The sequence below is a fragment of the Sebastes umbrosus genome, chromosome 12 (genome assembly GCF_015220745.1).
Source record: "Sebastes umbrosus isolate fSebUmb1 chromosome 12, fSebUmb1.pri, whole genome shotgun sequence".
Lineage (NCBI taxonomy): Eukaryota > Metazoa > Chordata > Actinopteri > Perciformes > Sebastidae > Sebastes > Sebastes umbrosus.
Genome location: NC_051280.1, coordinates 32,971,960 through 32,994,629, shown reverse-complemented (window position 1 = coordinate 32,994,629; position 22,670 = coordinate 32,971,960). Strand labels below are relative to the sequence as shown.

Sequence of the window (22,670 nt, the reverse complement as noted above, 5' to 3'; positions counted from 1 at the left end):
ACAGGAAGTATAAGGAAGGAATAAGTATTTATATCTATATTTATGTCATTTATTATAGAAATTGTTCATGTTTTTTAAAGAAAATGAACAAAAAACAGCAAAGGTGACTTTATGGTAGAATATTACATTTTTAATTAATTAATTTAATTATTTTTATTTTTGTTATTTATCATACAATTAAACAATTGCTTAATAATATTATGTTTTTTTTATAGATTTGTCTATATATATTTTTTTTCAAGTATTTATTTATTTACTTTATTATTATTATTATTATCACATCAAAGTATCAGATTACAACACATTAGAGAGGGATGGAGTGGGAGGAGGAGGAGGAGGAGGATCTGCAGAGACCAATATGGTGTTTAAACAGGAAGTATAAGGAAGGAATAAGTATTTATATCTGTATTTGTGTCATTTATTATAGAAATTGTTCATGTTTTTGAAAGAAAAAATGAACAAAAAACATTAAAAAACAGCAAAGATGACTTTATGGTAGAATATTAAATTTTTATTTTTTGCTTAATAGTATTGTAAAGTTTTTTATATTTATCTATGTATATTTTTTCAAGTATTTATTGATTTACTTTATTATTATTATTATTATTATTATTATTATTATTATTATTATCACATCAAAGTATCAGATTACAACACATTAGAGAGGGATGGAGTGGGAGGAGGAGGAGGAGGAGGAGGAGAGTGAGGAGGAGGATCTGCGGAGACCAATATGGAGTTTAAACAGGAAGGCTTCATTCTGACAGGGAGAGCTCCCAGAAAGCAACGGGGCTCGTCTAACTAGGCCATTAGGTAGAAGGGCAGGTAGCAGCAGCAGCCTGGAGACGCTTTAATACATCAGCTCACACTGTGGAGAAGATTTCTTTTTTTAAGTTTTAAATTTATTTTTTCTAATATTTGTGTTTGTTTCCAGCAAGAACTGAAAGACAAGCTGGCGGAGGAGAAGGAGAACGGGAAGGATGCTGCCACCAACGGAAAGGTAACCTCCATCGTGTTAACTCTCTGTTCGTTCAAACTCTTCCTACGTCTTCATCACTTTGGAAAAACTTCACAAAAAACTCACTCGTGTTTTCTTTCCCCCCAGGAGAACGAGGAGAACGGCGAGCCCGAGGTAGATGATGACGATGATGATGAGGTGGACGAGGAGGACGAGGAAGATGACGTAGAAGGTAGCTGGAAGACTTTTTAATTTTATTTTTATGCATCATTTCCCCAAAAAAAACAAAAGTCTCACTCTTCTACTCCTTCGTCCTGCAGGTGAGGAGGAAGAGGAGGAGGACGACGACGATGAGATCGGGGTCGGCACAAAACGGGCAGCTGAGGATGACGAAGACGACGACGAGGTGAGGCGCCGGCACCCGAACCTGTTTTTTTTACCGCCAAGAATCGGGTCACGACCCTCGCCGTTCACTTAACTGACCTTCTTCTTCTTCTTCTTCTTCTTCTTCTTCTTCTTTCAGGACGACGTCGACACCAAGAAGCAGAAAACCGACGAAGACGATTGATGCGTTTCCCCCCCCTGCGCCATCCTGCTGAACCACTTCCTGATTCTTCACCTCTGACTGTTTTGATATGTCACACAGGTGGGGGGGCTGGAGGACTGATTTAAAAGGAAAAAATAATAATAATAATAATGGAAAAAAAAAAAAAATCCAACACGGTCATTAGCAAGTAGAGTTCAACAAACATCTACCACGTCCACACTCTCTCTCGATCTCCCCTCAAATCTGTAAAACTAATTTTGTAGAGGAACCCGCCACCACGTCGACGCAGAAATCCGGCTTCTCTTCAACAACAACAACACGAAAGGAGAATTTGTTTGTATTTTTATTTACATTTTATATTTTTGTACATATTGTTAGGAGGGGGGAGGTCAGTTTCTCTCTCGGCAGCGATCTCGTCAGACCAAATCGGTGCTTCTTTAACGAAAGATTTTACTTGGTTGACCATGTTACAATATCTCAACAGATACTAGAATAAAAAACAAAAACATGTAAAAACAGTAAAGAAAACCTGAAAGACAACCTCTTAAAGCCGTTGAACTCAGAGCATTCCAGTAAATTTAATGTATGTACTTTAGCTGTACCATAACTAGTTTGTTTGTATGGGAGGGGAAAGGCCAAAGAAAAGAGCCTCTTTTCTTTTTCCTTTTTATTTTGTTTTTGTCAGCGACTTTTTGTTTTATGACGGCCTGTTTTGATGTATGTGCGAAGTTTGTTGTTTGACAATAAACCGGACTTTTATTTTGTGAGTTGTACTTTGTATCTCTGCTTGTTTTTTCCCCCTCTGCTCGGCGGCCGCACGCCGAAGACTCTCAGGTAGAGGTGAACTCGCTTTTAGTCGCCGAGCTGCAGCTTTTACTCTGAGGTCCATGTTCTGCTACTTCTACTTCTACTCCGCCTCGTCTCAGAGGGAAATATTGTATATTTTACTGCACTAGCTTCATTCACAGCTACAGTTTCTGGTTACTTTACATATAAAACATATGATGCATTGTTATAATTTAGGACTGTCAATTGATTAATATATTTAGTTGCACATTTTGTCATCTGTTCAAATGCACCTTAAAGGGAGATTTGTCAAGTATTTAATACTCTTATCAACATGAGTGGACAAACAGATAAATAAATAAATATAAATAATTAAAATTTAAAGGAAAAATAAATAAGATACAAATACAGATAAAAAATAAGAGTGGAAAGTAAAAAATAGATAAATAAATGTAAAAAAAAATTAAAATGGAATAGATAAAAAATATGTAAATAGATAAATAAATATAAAAAATGGAAATCAATTAACACAAAAATATAAAAAATAAAAATTGAAAGGAAAAATAAATAAATATAAAAAATGGAAAATAAGAAATACAGATAGAAAATAAGAATGGAAAATAAAAAAATAAAAAATAAAAATGGAATAGATAAAAAATAAATAAATATATAGATAAATAAATAAATATAAAAAATGGAAATCAATTAACAACACAGAAATATGACAGATATTGTCCAGAAACCCTCACAGGTACTTATGTGTAATGTATATGTATAGATAGTATAGTAGTATACTTACTTATGTATAATACAATATATAAATACATAAATAATTAAATATTAAAAAATAAATAGACAGATGAATAAATAAATATAAGAAATAAAAATTGAAAGGAAAAATAAATAAATATAAATAAAATGGATAATAAAAAACATAAAAAATAAGAATGGAAAATAAAAAAAGATAAATAAATGTAAAAAAATGGAAATCAATTATCAACACAAAACAATGACAGATATTGTCCAGGAACCCTCACAGGTACTGCATTTAGTGCTTATTGTACAGCGTTGTTTTATAGGTATTTTTATATGCAACGGAGTAGTTTCGTTGTGGTAGTAGGAGAGCAGCAGGCTAGTATTCACAGGAATGTCCATCTGGCTGGAGATATTGCTTTTTGTCTGGATAATGAAGGACTTGTATTTTCTACACTGTTGTACTGTTAGTTTTACTGAAGTAAAGGATGGAGGAGCAGGAGGTAAACTTTTACTCGTAGTGGATTATTTCTACGTTATTTTGAAGTAAAGGATCTGAGAGCTGTAGAATTTAAAATAAAGTTCTGTGAGTTACAACAAAAAGAAACTTATAATGGTCTGAGTTACTAGATGTGGATCTGCAGTGTTGAAGGTGTGAACGGTGAAGGTCCAGGACCGACATGACGGAGCCTGAACGAGTGCAGGAGTGATCTGTGTTCAGTCATGTCAGCTGCAGCCTGCAGGGCCCAAAACCCAGAGAGGAAGTCCACACAAAGGAATGTTCAAAACATCACACACACACACACACACACACACACACACACACACACACACACACACACATGTGTTACTGTACAGGTGAGCTGCACAGGTGATGAGCTGCTTTTTATCTAGATTTCTTTGAGAGATTATTTTCTTTATATATATATATACAGTATATATATATATATATATACTGTATATATGTATATATACAGTATATATATATGTGTACATATATATATATATATAATTTATTTTTTTCAAGGTTTTCAGTCTCTTATATTTGAGCATTTTTTATGTTCACACTTTATTTAAGCAGGCAAGTGCAGACTTCTGTTTGTCATGTTTTTGAAAGACAAAATACAAAAACATAAAAACTGCAAAGGTGACTTTGTGGTAGTATGTTTAGTATCATACAATTAAACAATACTTTAATATATTATAATATTTGATTGGTATTATAAATAATATAATGTTATAATATATATTTGTATTATATACTGTATATATAGTATGTATATTATTATTATTATTTTATTATTATTTTTACATTATTGTAAAAATCTAATAAAAAATTAATTAATTTAATTTAATATATAATTTTATATATATATATATATATATATATTCTCAAGTATATATTTATCTAGTATGTAATTGTCAGTATTTTTATGTGTATTTGTGTTATTTATTATAGAAATGTAATAATAAATTAAATTTATTAAATTTTATATTAAATTTTATAATTTTATATATATATATATATATATATATTCTCAAGTATATATTTATCTAGTATGTAATTGTAAGTATTTTTATCTGTATTTGTGTTATTTATTATATAAATTGTTCATGTTTTTTAAAGAAAATGAACAAAAAACATTAAAAACAGCAAAGGTGACTTTATGGTAGAATATTACTTTTTTATTTTTAATATTTATCATAAAATTAAACAATTGCTTAATAGTATTGTATCGTTTTTTATATATGTCTATATATATATATTTTTCAAGTATTTATTTATTTACTCTATTATTATTATTATTATTATTATTATTATTATTATTATTATTATTATTATTAATAATTTTAAAACAAAAATTCTGGCCAGATCTTACACATTCCACCTTTAATAGTTTGATTATTCATTCTTATATTTTATTATTTAAAACATACAAATATTCTACAAATGATATATACATATATATATATATATATATATATATACAATACACATTTTAAAAGCTGTGAATTTTAGATGGCCGCCATAGCGCCCCCTTCAGGATAGTTTTATTTATTAACATATATTTTAGTATTAATCATTTTGGTCTTTTTGTTGGTGTTAGTCATGAAAGAACTAAATAATTCATGTTCATGTTTAAAGCCTCTGAACACCCACTCAGGTGTTCTCAGTTCTTCTGGCTGATTGGACCTGTGCTCAGGTTGAAGCTGGAGGTCGCAAATCTTCATCTACCAATAAGAATGATGAAGGGATGATGTATCCCGCCCTATCTGGGTTCAACAGAGCTAACAGGAAGATGTCACTCTAGTCTGAACACACCCACACAGTCCTGAGAAGAGGTCCAACCAGACAGATTAACTGAATACACCTGTGTGGTGTTCAGAGGCTGGAAGCTACCAAACACCAGTGAAACCAGTAGGTTTAACATACTCTGCTCCCAGTTGTCTCACAGTCACAGGTCAGCATCACGGTGGCACTACAGTCTCACTCCGCTGCAACTTTAAGACCTGAAAAACCTAGAATGTGTCTCACCTCAGCAGGTGGTTTGAAGCTGAGAGCAACGCCTCCCTGCAGGTCTCACATGGTTCATCCCAAACCAGAGGACCGGAGCTCGTGGAGCGGTCCATTACTGCAGGATGGAGGGGGGGAGAAGTTCATTAACGGGAAGCTGTTTGTGAGGTTTGTCCTGCATGTTTTACATCTCACTTTTATAAAGCAAGGCTCTCCGCAACTTATTATTAGACCTGATCTGGATTAACATGCACCTGAAATCAGCTGCTGGCTTTTCCACCTCAAACTCACTCACATCCTGACATAAAGAACTTCAATAGTGAGAATACACGAGGAGAAGAAAAGAGTTTCCTTTATTGATCTGTCAGATATTACTGATTGTTTTGATGATGATGTAATGTTCATATCTGTAATATTTGTCAGCTTCTCTGGCTCATAAAAGTTGCCGTCAATCAATCACAACATTTGGTCTGTTAACACAATAAAACTCCAGTTTCTGACCAATCGGCTGTCAGATCGGGGAGAGTCAGGCGTTGTTTATGTTTGCGTGACGTCAGAGCAGACAGAAAACTAACCGGCTGCTTATAATTAACATTTCTGTAAATTCTCTAAACCTCACATCTTAAGCGTGTTGGTCTAAATATTGTTTCTCTGCACTGCCACGTGTGTTCGTCCCCCTTCACTTGAATTCATGGCTTTACTTTTATTATATAGAAACAGACAAACTGTGAAATATTTAATATCCAGAAGAACGATGGACGACGTGACCTCTGTGACCTCTGTGACCTCTGCGACCGGTTGAAGCCTGTTTACCAAAAGCTGTTGATAACTGCAGAGCTCAAAAACTGAGACACATAAACGTCTCAGAGATTTATCCCTGCAGGCTTTTGCTCTCAGATCCTGCTGTTGACTCGTCGTTGAAGGGGAGAAAAGTCAAGTCAGGCCATGTTAAAAAAAATCACTGGCATTTACCTGAAATAATCATCTACAGGGGCCAGGGCTGGACTGGGACAAAAGACCAGCCCTGGCATTTTAACCCAGACCAGCCCACAAAACATGACCACAAAGACAAAAACAAAACGATCACTAAATGACCACAAGGAGGTGCAAAACAACTTAAATCAGACACCAAACGACCACAAAGAGACATAAAAAAGATTAAAGAAAAGTGCAAAACGACTACAAGGAAACGTAAACTACTACAAAAAAATGCGAAACGACTAAAATAGATGCAAAACTACTACAAGAAAACGCAACTACAAGGAAATGTAAAATGACTAAAAATAGATGCAAAACTACTAGAAATAGATGCAAAACGACTACAAGGAGATGCAAAACTACTACAAGAAATCGCAAACTACTACAAAAAAATGCAAAATGACTAAAAATATTTGCCAAAACAACTATAAGAAAACGCAAAATGACTAAAAATAGATGCAAAATGACTAAAAATAGATGCAAAACAACTACAAGGAGATGCAGAACTACTATAAGAAAATGCAAACTACTACATGAAAATGCAAAATGACTAAAAATATATGCAAAACTACTACAACGAGGCAAATCAACTAAAAATAGATGCAAAACAGCTTCAAGAAAACGCAAAACGACTATAACTAGATGCAAAACTACTAAATGCCTAAAAATAGATGCAAAACTCCTGAAAGGAGACGCAAAACGACTAAAAATAGATGCAAAATCACCAACAAAAGATGCTAAACGAAAACAAAAGGGATGTGAAACTTAACGAAGGGATGCAAAATGACTGTACGACTCTTTGAGACTCTTTGAGTTTGGGTGTCTTGTTCCTATGATGACTTCATATACTGCCGGTAAAGGTGGAGCTCATTTGAATGACTACATATACTGCCAGTAAAGGTGGAGCTCATTTGAATGACTACATATACTGTCGGTAAAGGTGGAGCTAATTTGAATGACTTCATATACTGCTGGTAAAGGTGGAGCTAATTTGAATGACTTCATATACTGCTGGTAAAGGTGGAGCTAATTTGAATGACTTCATATACTGTCGGTAAAGGTGGAGCTCATTTGAATAACTTCATATACTGCTGGTAAAGGTGGAGCTCATTTGAATGACTTCATATACTGCTGGTAAAGTGGAGCTCATTTGAATGACTTCATATACTGCTGGTAAAGGTGGAGCTCATTTGAATGACTTCATATACTGCTGGTAAAGGTGGAGCTCATTTGAATGACTTCATATACTGTCGGTAAAGGTGGAGCTCATTTGAATGACTTCATATACTGCTGGTAAAGGTGGAGCTCATTTGAATGACTTCATATACTGCTGGTAAAGGTGGAGATCATTTGAATGACTTCATATACTGCTGGTAAAGGTGGAGCTCATTTGAATGACTTCATATACTGCTGGTAAATGCGGAGCTCATTTGAATGACTTCATATACTGCTGGTAAAGGTTGAGCTCATTTTAATGACTTCATATACTGCTGGTAAAGGTGGAGATCATTTTAATGACTTCATATACTGCTGGTAAATGCGGAGCTCATTTGAATGACTTCATATACTGCTGGTAAAGGTGGAGCTCATTTGAATGACTTCATATACTGCTGGTAAATGCGGAGCTCATTTGAATGACTTCATATACTGCTGGTAAAGGTTGAGCTCATTTTAATGACTTCATATACTGCTGGTAAAGGTGGAGATCATTTTAATGACTTCATATACTGCTGGTAAATGCGGAGCTCATTTGAATGACTTCATATACTGCTGGTAAAGGCGGAGCTCATTTGAATGACTGCTGGTACTTTAATCGGTGATAATACATCAGCATTTATTGGTTGATTATTTATTGTATCTGTAAAGTAACTAAATGAAGTGCAGTAAAAGTATATATTTCCCTCTGAGATGTAGTGGAGTAGGAGTATAAAGTAAAGTACCTTCATCAGTACAGTACTCAGTGAACGTGAGCGCTGGCCCTCATCCACAGATGAGTCCTGACTTGACATCAGATCAGAGCCGCAGGCTGGAAACAGGAAGTTAAAAACACAGAACAGTCAGCAGCTCCGTGACGATTGGCTCTCTGAGCTGGAGCGCGACGACGGCCCGTCCAATCGGGGCTCGGTGTATGGAGTTTGAACCGGAGAGCCGCCACTCTGCGGGTTCACCTCGTTTGAGTTCGAGGCAGTGCTGCTGTCGGCCAATCAGAGAGCAGTATTATCATCAGGTATTCAACTTTAACCTGAAGAGAAATTTAATCTGATCCTGAGTCAGAGGACACCGCATACTTTAATACTACGAATACTACAACTAATACTGCTATACTGTAACTACTGCCTCTGTGGTGGAAAGTACACTTACACAAGTACTGTACTTAAGTACTCAAGTACATCTTACTGATTATACTGACGTACTTTTACTGGAGAAACAATGCAGGACTTTTACTATGACAGTATGTTTTACTATGTGGTATTACTGCAGTAAAGGATCTGAATACTTCTTCCACCACTGATAAAACATGTATTTAAGTATGTTTTTGAGTTCCCACCACTGGCTACTGCTATCTTTACTGCATCTACTTTAAGTACTAGCAGTAACTACTGACAGTCGTAGTATTACTAGTATCAGTACTCCCTGGTAGTACTCTCACTGCTACTGTTACTGGCTCCACCCGCTGCATACCTGAGCAGGATAAACAGGTATAATAGATTAATGGTTTTCATGACTGTTGCTAATCTTACTGGAACTTATAGAGTCAATGTTATAATTATATGATGATATGATATTATCTCAAAAAGAACTATTATCTGTACTATTATACAGGGTACTGGACACAAATAAAGGGACAAACCTCTTTCTGTCTGGTATATAATAGGTATTTATTATTATTGATAATAATAATAATAATAATAATAATAATAATAATATGGTTTTATAAGCTACATGTGTTATATATGAAATAAAGTAAGAAAAGTAAATAAATAGATAAAAGAAAAGAAGTAATAATTATAAAAAATGTTCAAGAAAAAAAAACTGGCCAGTGACTGAAAACTGATTACTTAATGTATTATTATTACTATTATAATGATGATAATTATAATAATAATATGGTTTCAAAAGCTGCATGTGTTATATATGAAGTAAAGAAAGAGAAGTAAATAAATAGATAAAAGAAAAGAAGTAATAATAGTAAAATAATTGTAAAAAGAATTGCGATTAATCTTGATTAAATATATGAATTGATTGACAGCCCTACTTTTTAAATAGTTTTATATACAGACTTTTGCATAAAATTATCCAGTTAGTGTGTTATTCTGATTTCAGTTAGACATGAGCAAATCTAACTTTGACAAATCCTGGCCCGGACCCCCCTGTGATCTTTGACGTCCCCCAAAGGGGGGCCCGGACCCCAGGTTGGGAACCACTGCACTAATATATCCAGACTGTCTTAGACCATAGGAATAACACATACTGTATGTACGTCATTAGAATCTTTGCACATGAACACCATATTGATAGGAGCTGTGTGTGGAGCTTGTCATGGCTCCTGTACAGAGCTCCTCTCTGATGAACAGCAGCTTTCCTCTCGGTGCTTCACTGCCCCCGTGTGTCCAAACTCAGAGTTGCTGCATGTTGTTTCCTCTGCAGCCTCCTTGATGCTCACTCTATACACCGATCAGTAATAACATCAGGTCAGCACGGTGCACGCTGACCGGTCTACGCAACAAACTGCTCCTCACTGTGTGTTCTGACACCGTTCTATCAGAACCAGCATTAACTCTTTCAGCAGTTTGAGCTCCAGAAGCTCTTCTATTGGATTGGACAACACGGGCCAGCCTTCACTCCCCACGTGCATCAACGAGCCTCGGGTCTGACCCTGTCGCCGGTTCACCGGTTCTCCTTCCTTTGACCACTTTTGGTAGGTCCTGACCACTGCAGACTGGGAACATCCCACAAGAGCTGCAGTTCTGGAGATGCTCTGACCCGGTCGTCTAGCTCAGGGGTTCTCAACCTTTTGTAACTTGAGGCCCATTTCTGATTGTTAAAAATGTTCCGAGGACCTCCTTCCCAAATAAATGACAAACTGGGATATAAATATGCCACCGTCCGCTGTAATGACCCACATGAATATTCAGCTTATACCCTCACCCATCACTGCGTTCATCATTATGAATCCAAACTATTCAGGGTCATATCTCCTCACCGCACGCTCTGAGCTTTTACTGGATCAGGGTTCAGTCTCCAAAACGACTTCTTCGTTTAAAAACAATGCTCCATTTTGTGTCACTGCATCCGAGAACGTTAGCTATGTCTGTAAAGGGGAGACTCGTGGGTATACCACAGAACCCATTTTCAAGGGACCCCTTAAAATGGCCACACCAGTTTCTCCTCGCCAAAAGTTAGCGTTATGTCTATCTGGAGCGTTATTTAGCGCTCTTCCCGACGAGCTAGCGTGACACAGTTTGGAGCGTTATTTAACCTCCTTTATGACAAGCTAGTATGACATGATGGCTGATGGATTCATCAGGTTTTATAGTTTCATATGATACCAGTATCTCTACTGTAGCTTTAAAACTGAGCCTGCTACAAACTCTGAAACACAGAATCGCGGCCGTCGGAGTTGTAAGTTAATCTGACCATTTGGCAGCACCTTTTTTTTCACCTAATTTTTGCGCATGAGTTATAATTCATAGCCTCCATTTAATTTCACACCCAGTCCCTTTAGAACTAAAGACAAAATAAATAATCATTTAAAATGTGTATTAAAGACAAAACAAGAAATCATTTAAAATGTGCATTACAGACTGTAAATAATAATTCAAAATGTGCAGTAAAGACAAAATAAACACTATTTATGTTGTTATAACATAAACGTTTCAGGTTATAACGTGATACTGATTTAAACCTTCTTTTTTTTTTCTTGCGTGGCACCAATAGGTGTCTGTATCTAATTTTTGCGCATGAGTTATAATTCATGGCCTCCACACACACACCAGCCCATCAGGGGTCTACACATCGTCCCGTGAACCAGGGGCTCGCCCAGCAACAGCTGGTGTGTTAACACGCTCCTAAAGCAGCAGTCACTGCAGTGACGCCTCACCTGTTTCTTCAGACCACGGTCTAAAAATACTGAGTTAAGTATTATCAGAAAATATTAAAGCTGGGGTGGCCAAACTACGGCCCGTGGGCCAACTGCGGCCCGCTGACCGTGTTTAAATAACCTGCTGTGATTTTTTTTTTTTTTAATAAAGACTGTAAATAATAATCTAAAATGTGCAAAAATGTGAATTACAGATTGTAAATAATAATGAAAAATGTGCATTAAAGACAAAATAAATATAAATTTAAAAAACGATCAGTACAGTGTGATCTCTCAGGTCGCAGGGCTGATGATCGGACCGTATAGTGTGGTCGCTCAGGTCGTGGGACCTCAGTTTTTTTGTGATAAGTTTGTGTCTCTTTGTAGTCATTCGCATCTTTTGTGGTCCTTTTTGGGTCTTATTGTGGTCATTTTGAGTCTCTTTGTGGTTGTTTTGGGTCTCATTGTGTCATTTGGGGTCTCTTAGTGGACGTTTTGAGTCTCTTTGTGGTCGTTTTGAGTCTCTACATGTCGTTTTAGGTGTCTTTATGGTCGTTTTTGCGTCTCATTGTGGTTGTTTTGGGTCTCTGTCATTTTAAGGTGTCTTTGTGGTCGTTTTGGGTCTCATTGAGGTTGTTTTAGGTCTCATTATGGACATTTTGGGTCTCTTTGTGGTCATTTGAGTCTCTTTGTGGTTGTTTTGGGTCTCATTGTGTCATTTGGGGTCTCATTGTGGTCGTTTTGAGTCTCCATGTCATTTTAGGTCTCTGTGGTTGTTTTGGGTCTCATTGTGTCATTTGGGGTCTCTTAGTGGACGTTTTGAGTCTCTTTGTGGTCGTTTTGAGTCTCTACATGTCGTTTTAGGTGTCTTTATGGTCGTTTTTGCGTCTCATTGTGGTTGTTTTGGGTCTCTGTCATTTTAAGGTGTCTTTGTGGTCGTTTTGGGTCTCATTGAGGTTGTTTTAGGTCTCATTATGGACATTTTGGGTCTCTTTGTGGTCATTTGAGTCTCTTTGTGGTTGTTTTGGGTCTCATTGTGTCATTTGGGGTCTCATTGTGGTCGTTTTGAGTCTCCATGTCATTTTAGGTCTCTGTGGTTGTTTTGGGTCTCATTGTGGACGTTTTGAGTCTCTTTGTGGTCGTTTTGAGTCTCTACATGTTGTTTTGGGTCTCTTTGTGGTCATTTGAGTCTCATTGTGGTCGTTTTTGCATCTCATTGTGGTTGTTTTGGGTCTCATTGTGTCATATTAGGTCTCTTTGTGGTTGTTTTGGGTCTCATTGTGGTCGTTTTGGGTCTCATTGTGGTCGTTTTGGGTCTGTTTGTGTTCATTTTGGGTCTCTTTGTGGTCGTTTTGGGTCTCATTGTGGTCGTTTTTGGTCTTATTATGGACGTTTTGGGTCTCTTTGTGGTCGTTTTGGGTCTCATTGTGGTCGTTTTGGGTCTCATTGTGTCATTTTAGGTCTCATTGTGGTCATTTTGGGTCTCATTGTGGTCATTTTGGGTCTCTTATCGGTCATTTTGAGTCTGTATGTCGTTTTAGGTCTCGTTGTGGTCATTTGACAAACGTGTCGTCTGACTGTGTCGTTATGAATATTGTCACAATGTGTCATCGACCCGGCAGAATGACATTCCTAACAGCACAGTCAACAGGGAGTGCAACAAGACGACAGAAGTGCAGTTTAAAGTTGAATGGACAGACAAATGTTATGCCTCATGTTCAGACGACAGCGAAAGACATTATTATTAAATAGACACATAGACATGTCATATGCTGTAATTTTGGCACATATGGAACCCGAGATATTTTACCTGCTGCCTCTGCAGGGCTCTGCGCCGTACCACGGTGAGGGAGGAGCAAATCTCTTATCATGTGAAGGAAGCCCGCTATCACCTGAGAGGTGGAGCATCACTGAAAGAGGAGAGCTTCTACGTCACATTTACTCCTAAGGAAATGAAAGTCAGTCTCAGAGACAGCAGTGCTGCGGTCGAGACAAGTCTGAAGACAAATTCAACTGAATCCATCAAGTTTTTGTCAACAAAGCAACAGAATGTCTACCAAACACTGGTGAGTACACTGTCCTACAACGCTAAAATACACTAAGCTAAATGTTTGGTCAAATTTAGTTAAAGCCAGATTATGAGTTGTGATTTGAGATTTTTTTGGGGGGGGCTATACAAATAATAATTGAGTATTTTATACCATGTAGTTCTTAAGATACTGAAAAACAAGTAACATTTCTTATCAACTGACATTAACCTGACAACAACAACATAAACAGATCTGTGGACTTGAGGCCTTTCAGTTCACTCAGCCTGTACAAACTTCCTGTTGTATGTAACTTGACAAGCAGCAGCAGCAGTTGTAGAAGATGGTGGTGTTTGAAGCAGTGTGTTGTAGCAGCCACTAGAGGAAAGTATTGTACAGGTTTTAATCCTGACAGCAGCAATATACACTGTTCTAAAACGCTAAAATACACTAAACGAAATGTTTGGTCAAATTTAGTTAAAACCAGATTATGACTTGTCATTTTTTGCGGGGCTATACAAATAAAAATGTACTATTTTATACCGTGTAGTTCTTAATAGTGGGGCAGTTAAGCATAACAAGTGTGCATTTTGCAGTAAAAGCAACAAATTTGACACAGATGTAGATTTATATGTCATGAAAGCATTTTGGCAAATTCTTTCTTAGGCGCTACCCACATAATCAGCTGTGCTGCTCATCCCACAAATGCATGATCTTTACAAGTTGGACATCATTGTGAAGGTCAATAAACAGGCTTTCCAACGATGTAAAATACAATGACCATTAGCATTGTAACAACAGAGAAATAATCCACCAAACACAAGTTTCCAAACTTTTTTTCCCCCAGTTTATATATATATACGGACAGCCTTTGAAAGATACGTGGATTCACACACCCAATGATTTACAGAATCATGATTCTTCTTTTTCTTTACTACTTGCTCCTCTACATGCAAAAACATGCAGTTGATGAAGCGCCACCCGTCACCTGATTCACCTGAGACAAACCAGGAGAACAGGCTGTTATTCTGCCTCACTGAGACGACAAACACACGCTCATACACAGACTCAGAGACGGACGATAGGATTGACCTTCAGACCAAAACCACCACTTCCACTGAGAGAGGACATCTACAAGAGGGAATACTGGGAATACTGGGATAGCACCACTTCAACCAGCTGCTGGGCATGTCTGTAAAGGGGAGACTCGTGGGCACCCATAGAACCCATTTTCATTCACATATTTGGAGGTCAGAGGTTAAGGCATCCCTCTGAAAATGGTACCAACCATGTCATACTAGCTTGTCACGAGGGAGGTACTATAACACTCCAAAATTACGCTAAATCTTGGCGAGGGAAAACAGTCATGGCCATTTTCAAAGGGGTCCCTTGACCTCTGACCTCCAGATGTGTGAATGTAAATGGGTTCTATGGGTACCCACGAGTCTCCCCTTTACAGACATGCCCACTTTATGATAATCACATGCAGTTTGGGGCAAGTCATAGTCAAGTCAGCACACTGACACACTGACAGCTGTTGTTGCCTGTTGGGCTGCAGTTTGACATGTTATGATTGAAGCATATTTTCTACACTAAATGCAGTACCTGTGAGGGTTTCTGGATCAATATCTGTCATTGTTTTGTGTTGTTAACTGATTTACAATAATAAATATGTATATACATTCGAATAAAGCAGCATATTTGTCCACTCCCATGTTGATAAGAGTATTAAATACTTGTCTAATCTCCCTTTAAGATGCATATAAAGCTAAAAAAAAAATGTGTATATATGTATATATATAAACTTGGAAAAAAAAGTTTGGAAATTGTGTTTGGTGGATTATTTCTCTGTTGTTACAATGTTAATTGGCATTGTATTTTACATGGTTGGAAAGCCTGTTTATTGACCTTCACAATGATGTCCAACTTGTAAGGATCATGTATTTGTGGGATGCTAAATGGTGTATTCTCCTGTTGGTATTGACTCTTGTTTTGAGTTGTTTGGTGGATTGGATGATTGAACTCTCTATCAGTAACAAGGAACAAACAAGACATATTGGCTATTTTACACTTTATTCATTTAATACACCGTCAGGAGCCTCAGTAGCGGTGGAAGATCCATACGCAGCCACAACAGCCTGGCACCTCCTCCTCATGCTGGCCACCAACCTGGTCACACGTTGCTGTGAGATGGTGTTCCATTCCTCAGCCAAGATGCAACTTGGTTTTGCAGAACACCAGCTTCAACTTGCCCTATTGCGCGGGCCTTATGCAGATTAGACAAACTTGGCATGCCGATGCTTGGAGCAGACACAAATGATCCCTTTAGTAGGGCGCGGCACCCAGCAGGCCCCATGCACATCAGGCACCTGATTGGCAGCACCTGGAGCTCAAAACAAGAGTCAACACCAACCGGAGAATACTCTGTTTAGCATTGCCAGAGAATTTTGGCAAATGTTACTTTTACTACGCCCGCGCAATAGGGCGAGTTGAAGCTGGTGTTCCGCAAAACCAAGTTATATCTTGGTTGAGGAATGGAATACCATCCCACAGCAACGTGTGACCAGGTTGCTGACCAGCATGAGGAGGAGGTGCCAGGCTGTTGTGGCTGCGTATGGATCTTCCACCGCTACTGAGGCTCCTGACGGTGTATTAAATGAATAAAGTGTAAAATAGCCAATATGTCTTGTTTGTTCCTTGTTACTGATAGAGAGTTCAATCATCCAATCCACCAAACAACTCAAAACAAGAGTCAACTCCAACAGGAGAATACACTGTTTACCATTGGCAGAGCATTTTGGCAAATGTTTCTTGGGCACTACCCACATAATCAGCTGTGCTGCTCATCCCACAAATGCATGATCCTTACAAGTTGGACATCATTGTGAAGGTAAATAAACAGGCTTTCCAACGATGTAAAATACAATGACCATTAGCATTTTAACAACAGAGAAATAATCCACTAAACACAAGTTTCCGAACTTTGTTTTTCCAGTTTATAAACAAACCGCACCAGAGTCCGCTTGGAAGCGGACCGAGACCCACCTTTTCAGATGGAACAGAGTTCAGTTGTTTCTTCAGCACCAGAGTTTGAATGAGCTTTCAGACCAGCCCAAACAAACCTTAACTGGACAAATAGACCTGAGTTTGTTTTAACCGAACCGAACGGGTTGTGCATTAAAGTAACCTTAGCGACCTGTTTCGCTGGCAATGGGACTGAATAGAGAGAGAGAAAAAGCAGCAGAAGCAATTGATGATGATTTTCTCCTTTAGTTGGGCCGATATCACGGCTAGTTAGCGATACAACCCAAAGTTCTACCAAAGTTCAGTATTGCTTTAACTGTGATTAGAAGTTACTGGCAACCAAGAAATGTATCCAGCAATATCTGTCAATTTTACTGCTAATGAAAAGATAAATACACCGATGGAAAGCTGAAGATCTTGCCGTTCTAAATGTGTATTTTAAAGGTTGTCATTCTGCCTTGAAGGCATGGGGGTGAAGTTTGACCCTGAAGTGACCTTGCTCCTTTTATTGGGTTTTCCTGTTTTTCTCAGGTTAAAAGCTTTTAAAAAGTACCTTTAAAAATAAAGAGGTAATAAAATCATGCCTGTGATATTCTGACATCTGATCTAACCAGCTTGAACACAACTTGGAAATCACTAAGAGTCATAAAATCATTTTTCTGCAACATTTTGAAATTTTAAACACCTATTTGTCGGCCTTTTTGGAAAATGGCTGCCATGTCCCTCAGGGGCCAAATTGGCGGCGCCCCGATATCTATATCTTTTCAGAACATATAAACATATATCTGTACCAAATTTGTTGTTTTTATCGCAAAATGCACAACTGTTAAGAACATTTCAGCTTAGCGGCCCCACTATAAGATACTGAACAACAAGTAACATTTCTTATCAACTGACATTAACCTGACAACAACAACATGAAAAGATCTGTGGACTTGAGGCCTTTCAGTTCACTCAGCCTGTACAAACTTCCTGTTGTATGTAACTTGACAAGCAGCAGCAACAGTTGTAGAAGATGGTGGTGTTTGAAGCAGTGTGTTGTAGCAGCCACTAGAGGATAGTATTGTACAGGTTTTAATCCTGACAGCAGCAGCACAGATGAAGGCTTCCATACTTTTGCTTTTTACTTTTAGTACATACTGCAGCTGCCCTTACAAAGTGCATACTGTTACATGCAGTATGAAAACAATTAGTTACATACTACTTTGACCATCTTGCTCATATATCTGCTGCGCAGAGGATTGTGGGTGACACTTTATAATAACCATCATTTATAAATGGTAAATTGATATTTAATTAAAATTGAGTTAATAGTTATTTTACTGTTAAGAAACCATGAAATTATGATAGTCGTTTTGAATCTCTTTTGAGTAGTGTTTGTGTCTCTGTGTGATAAATATTTTTATATCACACAGACAAATGACGGGTTGGACAGCAGAAGAGTCAGAAAAGTGAACTGCTGTTCACTTTGTCCAGTTCAGACTGAGCGATGGCCTCTAAAGCCAGTGGGATGATGGAGGTGGCAGCGCTTGGCCGGCCTTTCAGCCTCGGGATGTTATACGACTGCCGTGAAGACTCACTCGTCCCTGGTAAGGACTTACATGTAAAGTTACTTAATGCTTCACAACCACAATTCAGTATTTATTTATATTCAACAATGTTTCACACAGACAAAGATCTGTTGATCAGTTCTGCTCCTTTATTCTTATTAGTTATCTACCTTATATCCAAGTCATGAAATCCTTTCAATATTTATTGATGTTGTTTCTTGAGGCACCAATAAGCAGAGGAGGGACAGGTAGACAGTTAAAATAAGATCAAGGCTGAAGGCATTCAAAGATTACATTTGGAAAAGAGCAGGATGCTGAGACATTCACCTTCAATTTAATATGTATGATTATCTAATCTGTCTGGTACGACATAACAACACCTTCTCCTGTCTAGCTGGTTCTGGACGCTGAACCTGATTTTCACTTCTTCTTTTTCAGGAATGACACTGTGGGACCATGATGATCTGATGAGAAACATTAGTGACAGACCACAGAACTATAATGACTTTGAGATAGTTGCATCTGAATCAATTGCAGATAAATCTTCAGCACTAAATGTCGAAGCCTCTCTGAAAGCAAGTTTCTTCGGTGGACTGGTTGAGGTTGGAGGATCGGCAAAATATCTGAACGATAGTAAGAATTCCAAAAATCAGGCCAGAGTAACACTGAATTACAAAACTACCACAAAGTTCCAGGAACTGTCGATGAATCATCTTGGAAGAGGCAATATGAAGCACGGTGAGGTCTTTGATAAAGGATTAGCAACACATGTAGTCACTGGTATCCTTTATGGGGCACAAGCCTTCTTTGTCTTTGACCGTGAGGTGTCTGAAAAGGAAGATCATCAAGACATTCAGGGTAACTTGAAAGTCATGATCAAGAAGATTCCTTGCTTTGATATAAAGGGTGAAGGTTCTCTGAAAATGGAAAACAAGGACAAAGAAAATGTTGAGAAATTCTCCTGCAGATTCTTTGGAGACTTTTCCCTTCAGAAACCTCCGACATCCTTTCAGGATGCAGTGGAAGTCTACCAAAGTCTGCCAAAATTGCTGGGAGCCAACGGAGAAAACGCCGTACCGATGAAAGTCTGGCTGTTGCCACTGACAACTTTAGATTCTTCTGCTGCTAAACTCGTACGTCAGATAAGTATAACATTAGTTCAAGAATCCCAGCGTGTCCTGGAGGACTTCAGTGAGCTGGAAATGAGGTGCAATGATGCATTAAAAACCACCACTGCACAGCAGTTCCCACAGATTGGCAAAAAGATTAAAACTTTTAAAGAGATGTGCTCTGAGTTCAGACTGGAACTCCAAGGAACCTTGGCTAAGAAACTTCCATTAATCCGAGGAGGAGGAGAAGAGGAGGCTGTGCTCGCTGAGATCTTGAAGAAGAGATTTTCTTCTCCTTTCAACAGCAAAAACCTGAACGAGTGGATGGACTGTAAAGAGAGAGAAGTCGACACATTAAAGTCTTTCACCAACATGATGAAAAACACCAAGATTGTTCCTTCTCAAAATCACATGTATAAGGAAAGTCTCAGTGCAGAGCATGCTGTGTGTTTTGTTTTCACCTCGCTGGGAAGTGCTGAACCATACCTCTCAACTTTATCAAACTACTTAAAACAAACACTAGACGACCCTCAAGATCCACGCACTCAGGATGTAGAGAAGAAACAATGGTACGCCTCAAAAGAAGTAGCAGGTGTGATGAGGAATAAAGCAAAGCTCTTCAGTGACTTTGCAGAGGCCAACAAGGAGAACAAGAACATTAAGTTCTTGACAGTGGGATTAACAAATGAGATACAGAAAGGTTCAAGCATCTACCTTTATAAAGATGGCTTTCCAGACAATGAGAACTTTGAGCCGCCTTCAAAGCCTGAAACGGTAACAGTAGGTGATATAAACCACAACAGTGTGACACTGAAGATTTCTCCACCCAGATTTGGAGCAGAGAACATCACCTCCTACTCGGTTGAGTACTGTGTCACTGGAGAGGATGGATGGAAACAGAAGACAGCATCAACAGCTGAAGAAGTCACAGTAAGCGATCTGAGTCCTAACACAGAGTATATGTTCAGATGCAGAGCAGTGACCTCAGCAGGTTGGGTTGGGCCAGCCAAAGAAGTCAGTGGTTCCATTAAAACCTTACCTTGCAGCCCTCCTGGAAAACCTGAAGTTGAACCAAACTCAAGTGAGATATCAGTTAGCTGGGAGAAACCTGCTGAGCTTGGACAAGATGTCCACATCTTGAGCTACATCGTGGAGTACACCGTGAAGGACAACAGGGTGAAAGAGGAAGATCTCCAATGGAGCCAAATGATGTCAAGAGCTGAAAAGGCGATCATTTCAGGGCTTCAGTTAGAGACAGAATATGTCTTCAGGGTCCGATGTGATTGTGGTGTAGACGGCAGAAGCAAAGAGAGCATCACTGTTAATGTCTGCACAACAACATTTACACTCACAGAATTCCTCAAAAGTACAAGTGAAAGGATGAATCCTGAATCACCCTCAGTTTATCAACTGCCTCTGACAGAAGAAGATATGGACATCCATGGATGCCGCAGGTTTAACTTTGGCAAAGAAAGCACGAGGCAAAATCGCACTATTGTGCTTTTCGGAGCGACCGGATCAGGAAAGTCCACTCTGATCAATGGAATGATCAACTACATTGTTGGTGTGGAGTGGGAGGACACTTTCAGATTTCAACTAATTGATGAGGATCAACTGAGATCACAAGCTGAAAGCCAGACCTCTGAAGTCACTGTGTACAAGATCAACCACCAGGATGGTTTTAAAATAGATCACTCACTGACCATTGTGGACACTCCAGCGTTTGGAGGTACAAGAGACATAGAAAGAGACGAGGAGATCATTGAACACCTACGTAATCTCTTCTCTGCTGAGCACGGCGTCAGTGACATTGACGCTGTGTGTTTTGTAGCTCCGGCTGCTTTAGCACAACTCACACCATCACAGACATGTGTGTTTGATTCTATGCTCTCGATCTTTGGCGAAGATGTGGCGGACAACATCCGGATTCTGGTGACACTTGCAGACGGCCAGCAACCAGCAGTTTTAGAGGCAATCAATGCTTCAGGTTTCTCATGTCCTAAAACAAAAGGCGGGCTGCCAATTCACTTCAAATTCAACAATTCAGCGTTGTTTGCAGACAACAAATCATCTGCAGCAGACAACATGAGTGATGAAGATGTGGGCTTTGATCAGATGTGTTGGAACATGGGGACGAAAGGCATGAAGAGGTTCTTTGTTGCTTTGAATATCATAGAAACCAAAAGCTTGACAATGACAAAAGAGGTCCTCAGAGAAAGAAAGCAGCTCAAGGATTCATATGAGAATTTACAGGAGCAGGTTGGAGTTCTGTTAGCTAGGCTTGTGGAGCTAATAGAGACAACTGAAATACTTAAAAGTCATGAGGAAGAGATCAACAGAAATGAGAACTTTGAGTTTGAAGTCGCCTTCACAATGCCTGTTAAAGTAGATATTTCTGGTACTGGATCTCAAAAGTACAGGTGGGAGTATGAGGAGGTTAAACAAAAACGTACAGTGAAAAAGCTGAAAGAAAAGTATCTACAACCTTCAGAGGCTAAAACATCTATCTGGCCGTTGGTTAACAAACTGGGGGCTGAATTCAATCCATTGATGGATGAGGTGGTAGAACTGATAATGAGCTCTGCTGAGTGTTTCAACAGACTTAAAGAGAGAACACTGAAGCCAGATCCTCTCTCCACTCGAGAGTACATTGATATGCTGAGTGAGGGAGAGGAATCTGAGGCCAAGTTAGGCTGGAATATTCGAGTTGGGTACCTGGGAGACATACAAAGAAAATTTTAAGGAGACTTTTTTTTCAACATCCCGAACGAGTAAAAATCATGTTTGGAAGGCCAAGACCATAACTAGACTCAAACCGATACCATCATGTCAAAGAGGAGATCCATCCTGACACAGATAATACACAAAGAACAAAACCGGACAGAGTCTTGATACTGACACTAAATGTCTTCTTATAAAATGTTACTGGAAAGTACATTTAAATCAGAAGAACAAATTTGAGTAAAATGAACTTAAAGAACAAAGAAAAGTACCTGAAAGCCTCAGAGGCTGAGACACCTGTTCATTGATTGTAAAAAGCTCGTAAAGCTCCACTCAAAAATAATAACTTGTTTTATTTTGTATTTTTTACATAAAGGTTTAAATATATTTCAATTGCATCCAGTTAACATTGTTCATATTTGTTTTGCACTGGGTTATCAGCTTCCTGCTTATTTTAACATCATCTATTAAGTTTATTTTGTCTGAGATTTGAATGCATGAATCATTTTAATCATTCCTGATACTGATGTGTACTGACATACATTTAATTGTTCTGTGTGGTAATGCGGTGGCTCCCACTGAAAGATGGAGAAATCATTAACTAATAAACAATCAAGAAATGTTA

General features: G+C 38.2%; 2 protein-coding genes and 2 long non-coding RNA genes across 5 annotated transcripts in view; 3 read left to right on the top strand and 1 right to left on the bottom strand.

Moving 5' to 3' along the window:
* Nucleotides 1-1,985, top strand: part of LOC119498527 (prothymosin alpha-B-like) — a 4,389-nt gene extending 2,404 nt beyond the window's left edge. Inside the window, exons 2-5 of the mRNA XM_037787471.1 lie at nt 932-997; nt 1,103-1,187; nt 1,276-1,361; nt 1,479-1,985. Coding sequence (XP_037643399.1) covers nt 932-997; nt 1,103-1,187; nt 1,276-1,361; nt 1,479-1,523 — 282 coding nt within the window. The 3' untranslated portion in view covers nt 1,524-1,985. The remainder of the gene's footprint in view (nt 1-931; nt 998-1,102; nt 1,188-1,275; nt 1,362-1,478) is intronic.
* The window catches only part of LOC119498529, a 25,746-nt gene extending 23,471 nt beyond the window's left edge, over nt 1-2,275 (top strand). The window contains exon 2 of the long non-coding RNA XR_005209122.1: nt 1,911-2,275. This is a non-coding gene — a long non-coding RNA (uncharacterized LOC119498529). The remainder of the gene's footprint in view (nt 1-1,910) is intronic.
* Nucleotides 1-18,193, bottom strand: part of LOC119498531 — a 20,181-nt gene extending 1,988 nt beyond the window's left edge. Inside the window, exons 1-2 of the long non-coding RNA XR_005209124.1 lie at nt 18,079-18,193; nt 10,304-10,314 (exon numbers count right to left, since the gene is read on the bottom strand). This is a non-coding gene — a long non-coding RNA (uncharacterized LOC119498531). The remainder of the gene's footprint in view (nt 1-10,303; nt 10,315-18,078) is intronic.
* LOC119498440 (verrucotoxin subunit beta-like) lies at nt 13,587-22,670 on the top strand. Of its 2 annotated transcripts, XM_037787364.1 has the most exons (4): nt 13,587-13,680; nt 18,081-18,254; nt 18,654-21,134; nt 21,167-21,296. In XM_037787364.1, the coding sequence occupies exons 2-4, from the start codon at nt 18,155-18,157 to the stop codon at nt 21,202-21,204; spliced, it is 2,619 nt and encodes an 872-aa protein (XP_037643292.1). In that variant the 5' UTR covers nt 13,587-13,680; nt 18,081-18,154; the 3' UTR covers nt 21,205-21,296. The 2 variants fall into 2 exon arrangements, with proteins under 2 accessions (XP_037643292.1, XP_037643291.1); XM_037787363.1 differs by having other exon boundaries at nt 18,654-22,670.

What these genes read in the sequence shown, in the direction of transcription:
- LOC119498440 (XM_037787363.1), top strand. Translation starts at nt 18,155, where the DNA reads ATGGCCTCTAAAGCCAGTGGGATGATGGAGGTGGCAGCGCTTGGCCGG. An exon ending in TGAAGACTCACTCGTCCCTG is followed by an intron (nt 18,255 to 18,653) that starts GTAAGGACTTAC and finishes CTTCTTTTTCAG; the next exon opens with GAATGACACTGTGGGACCAT.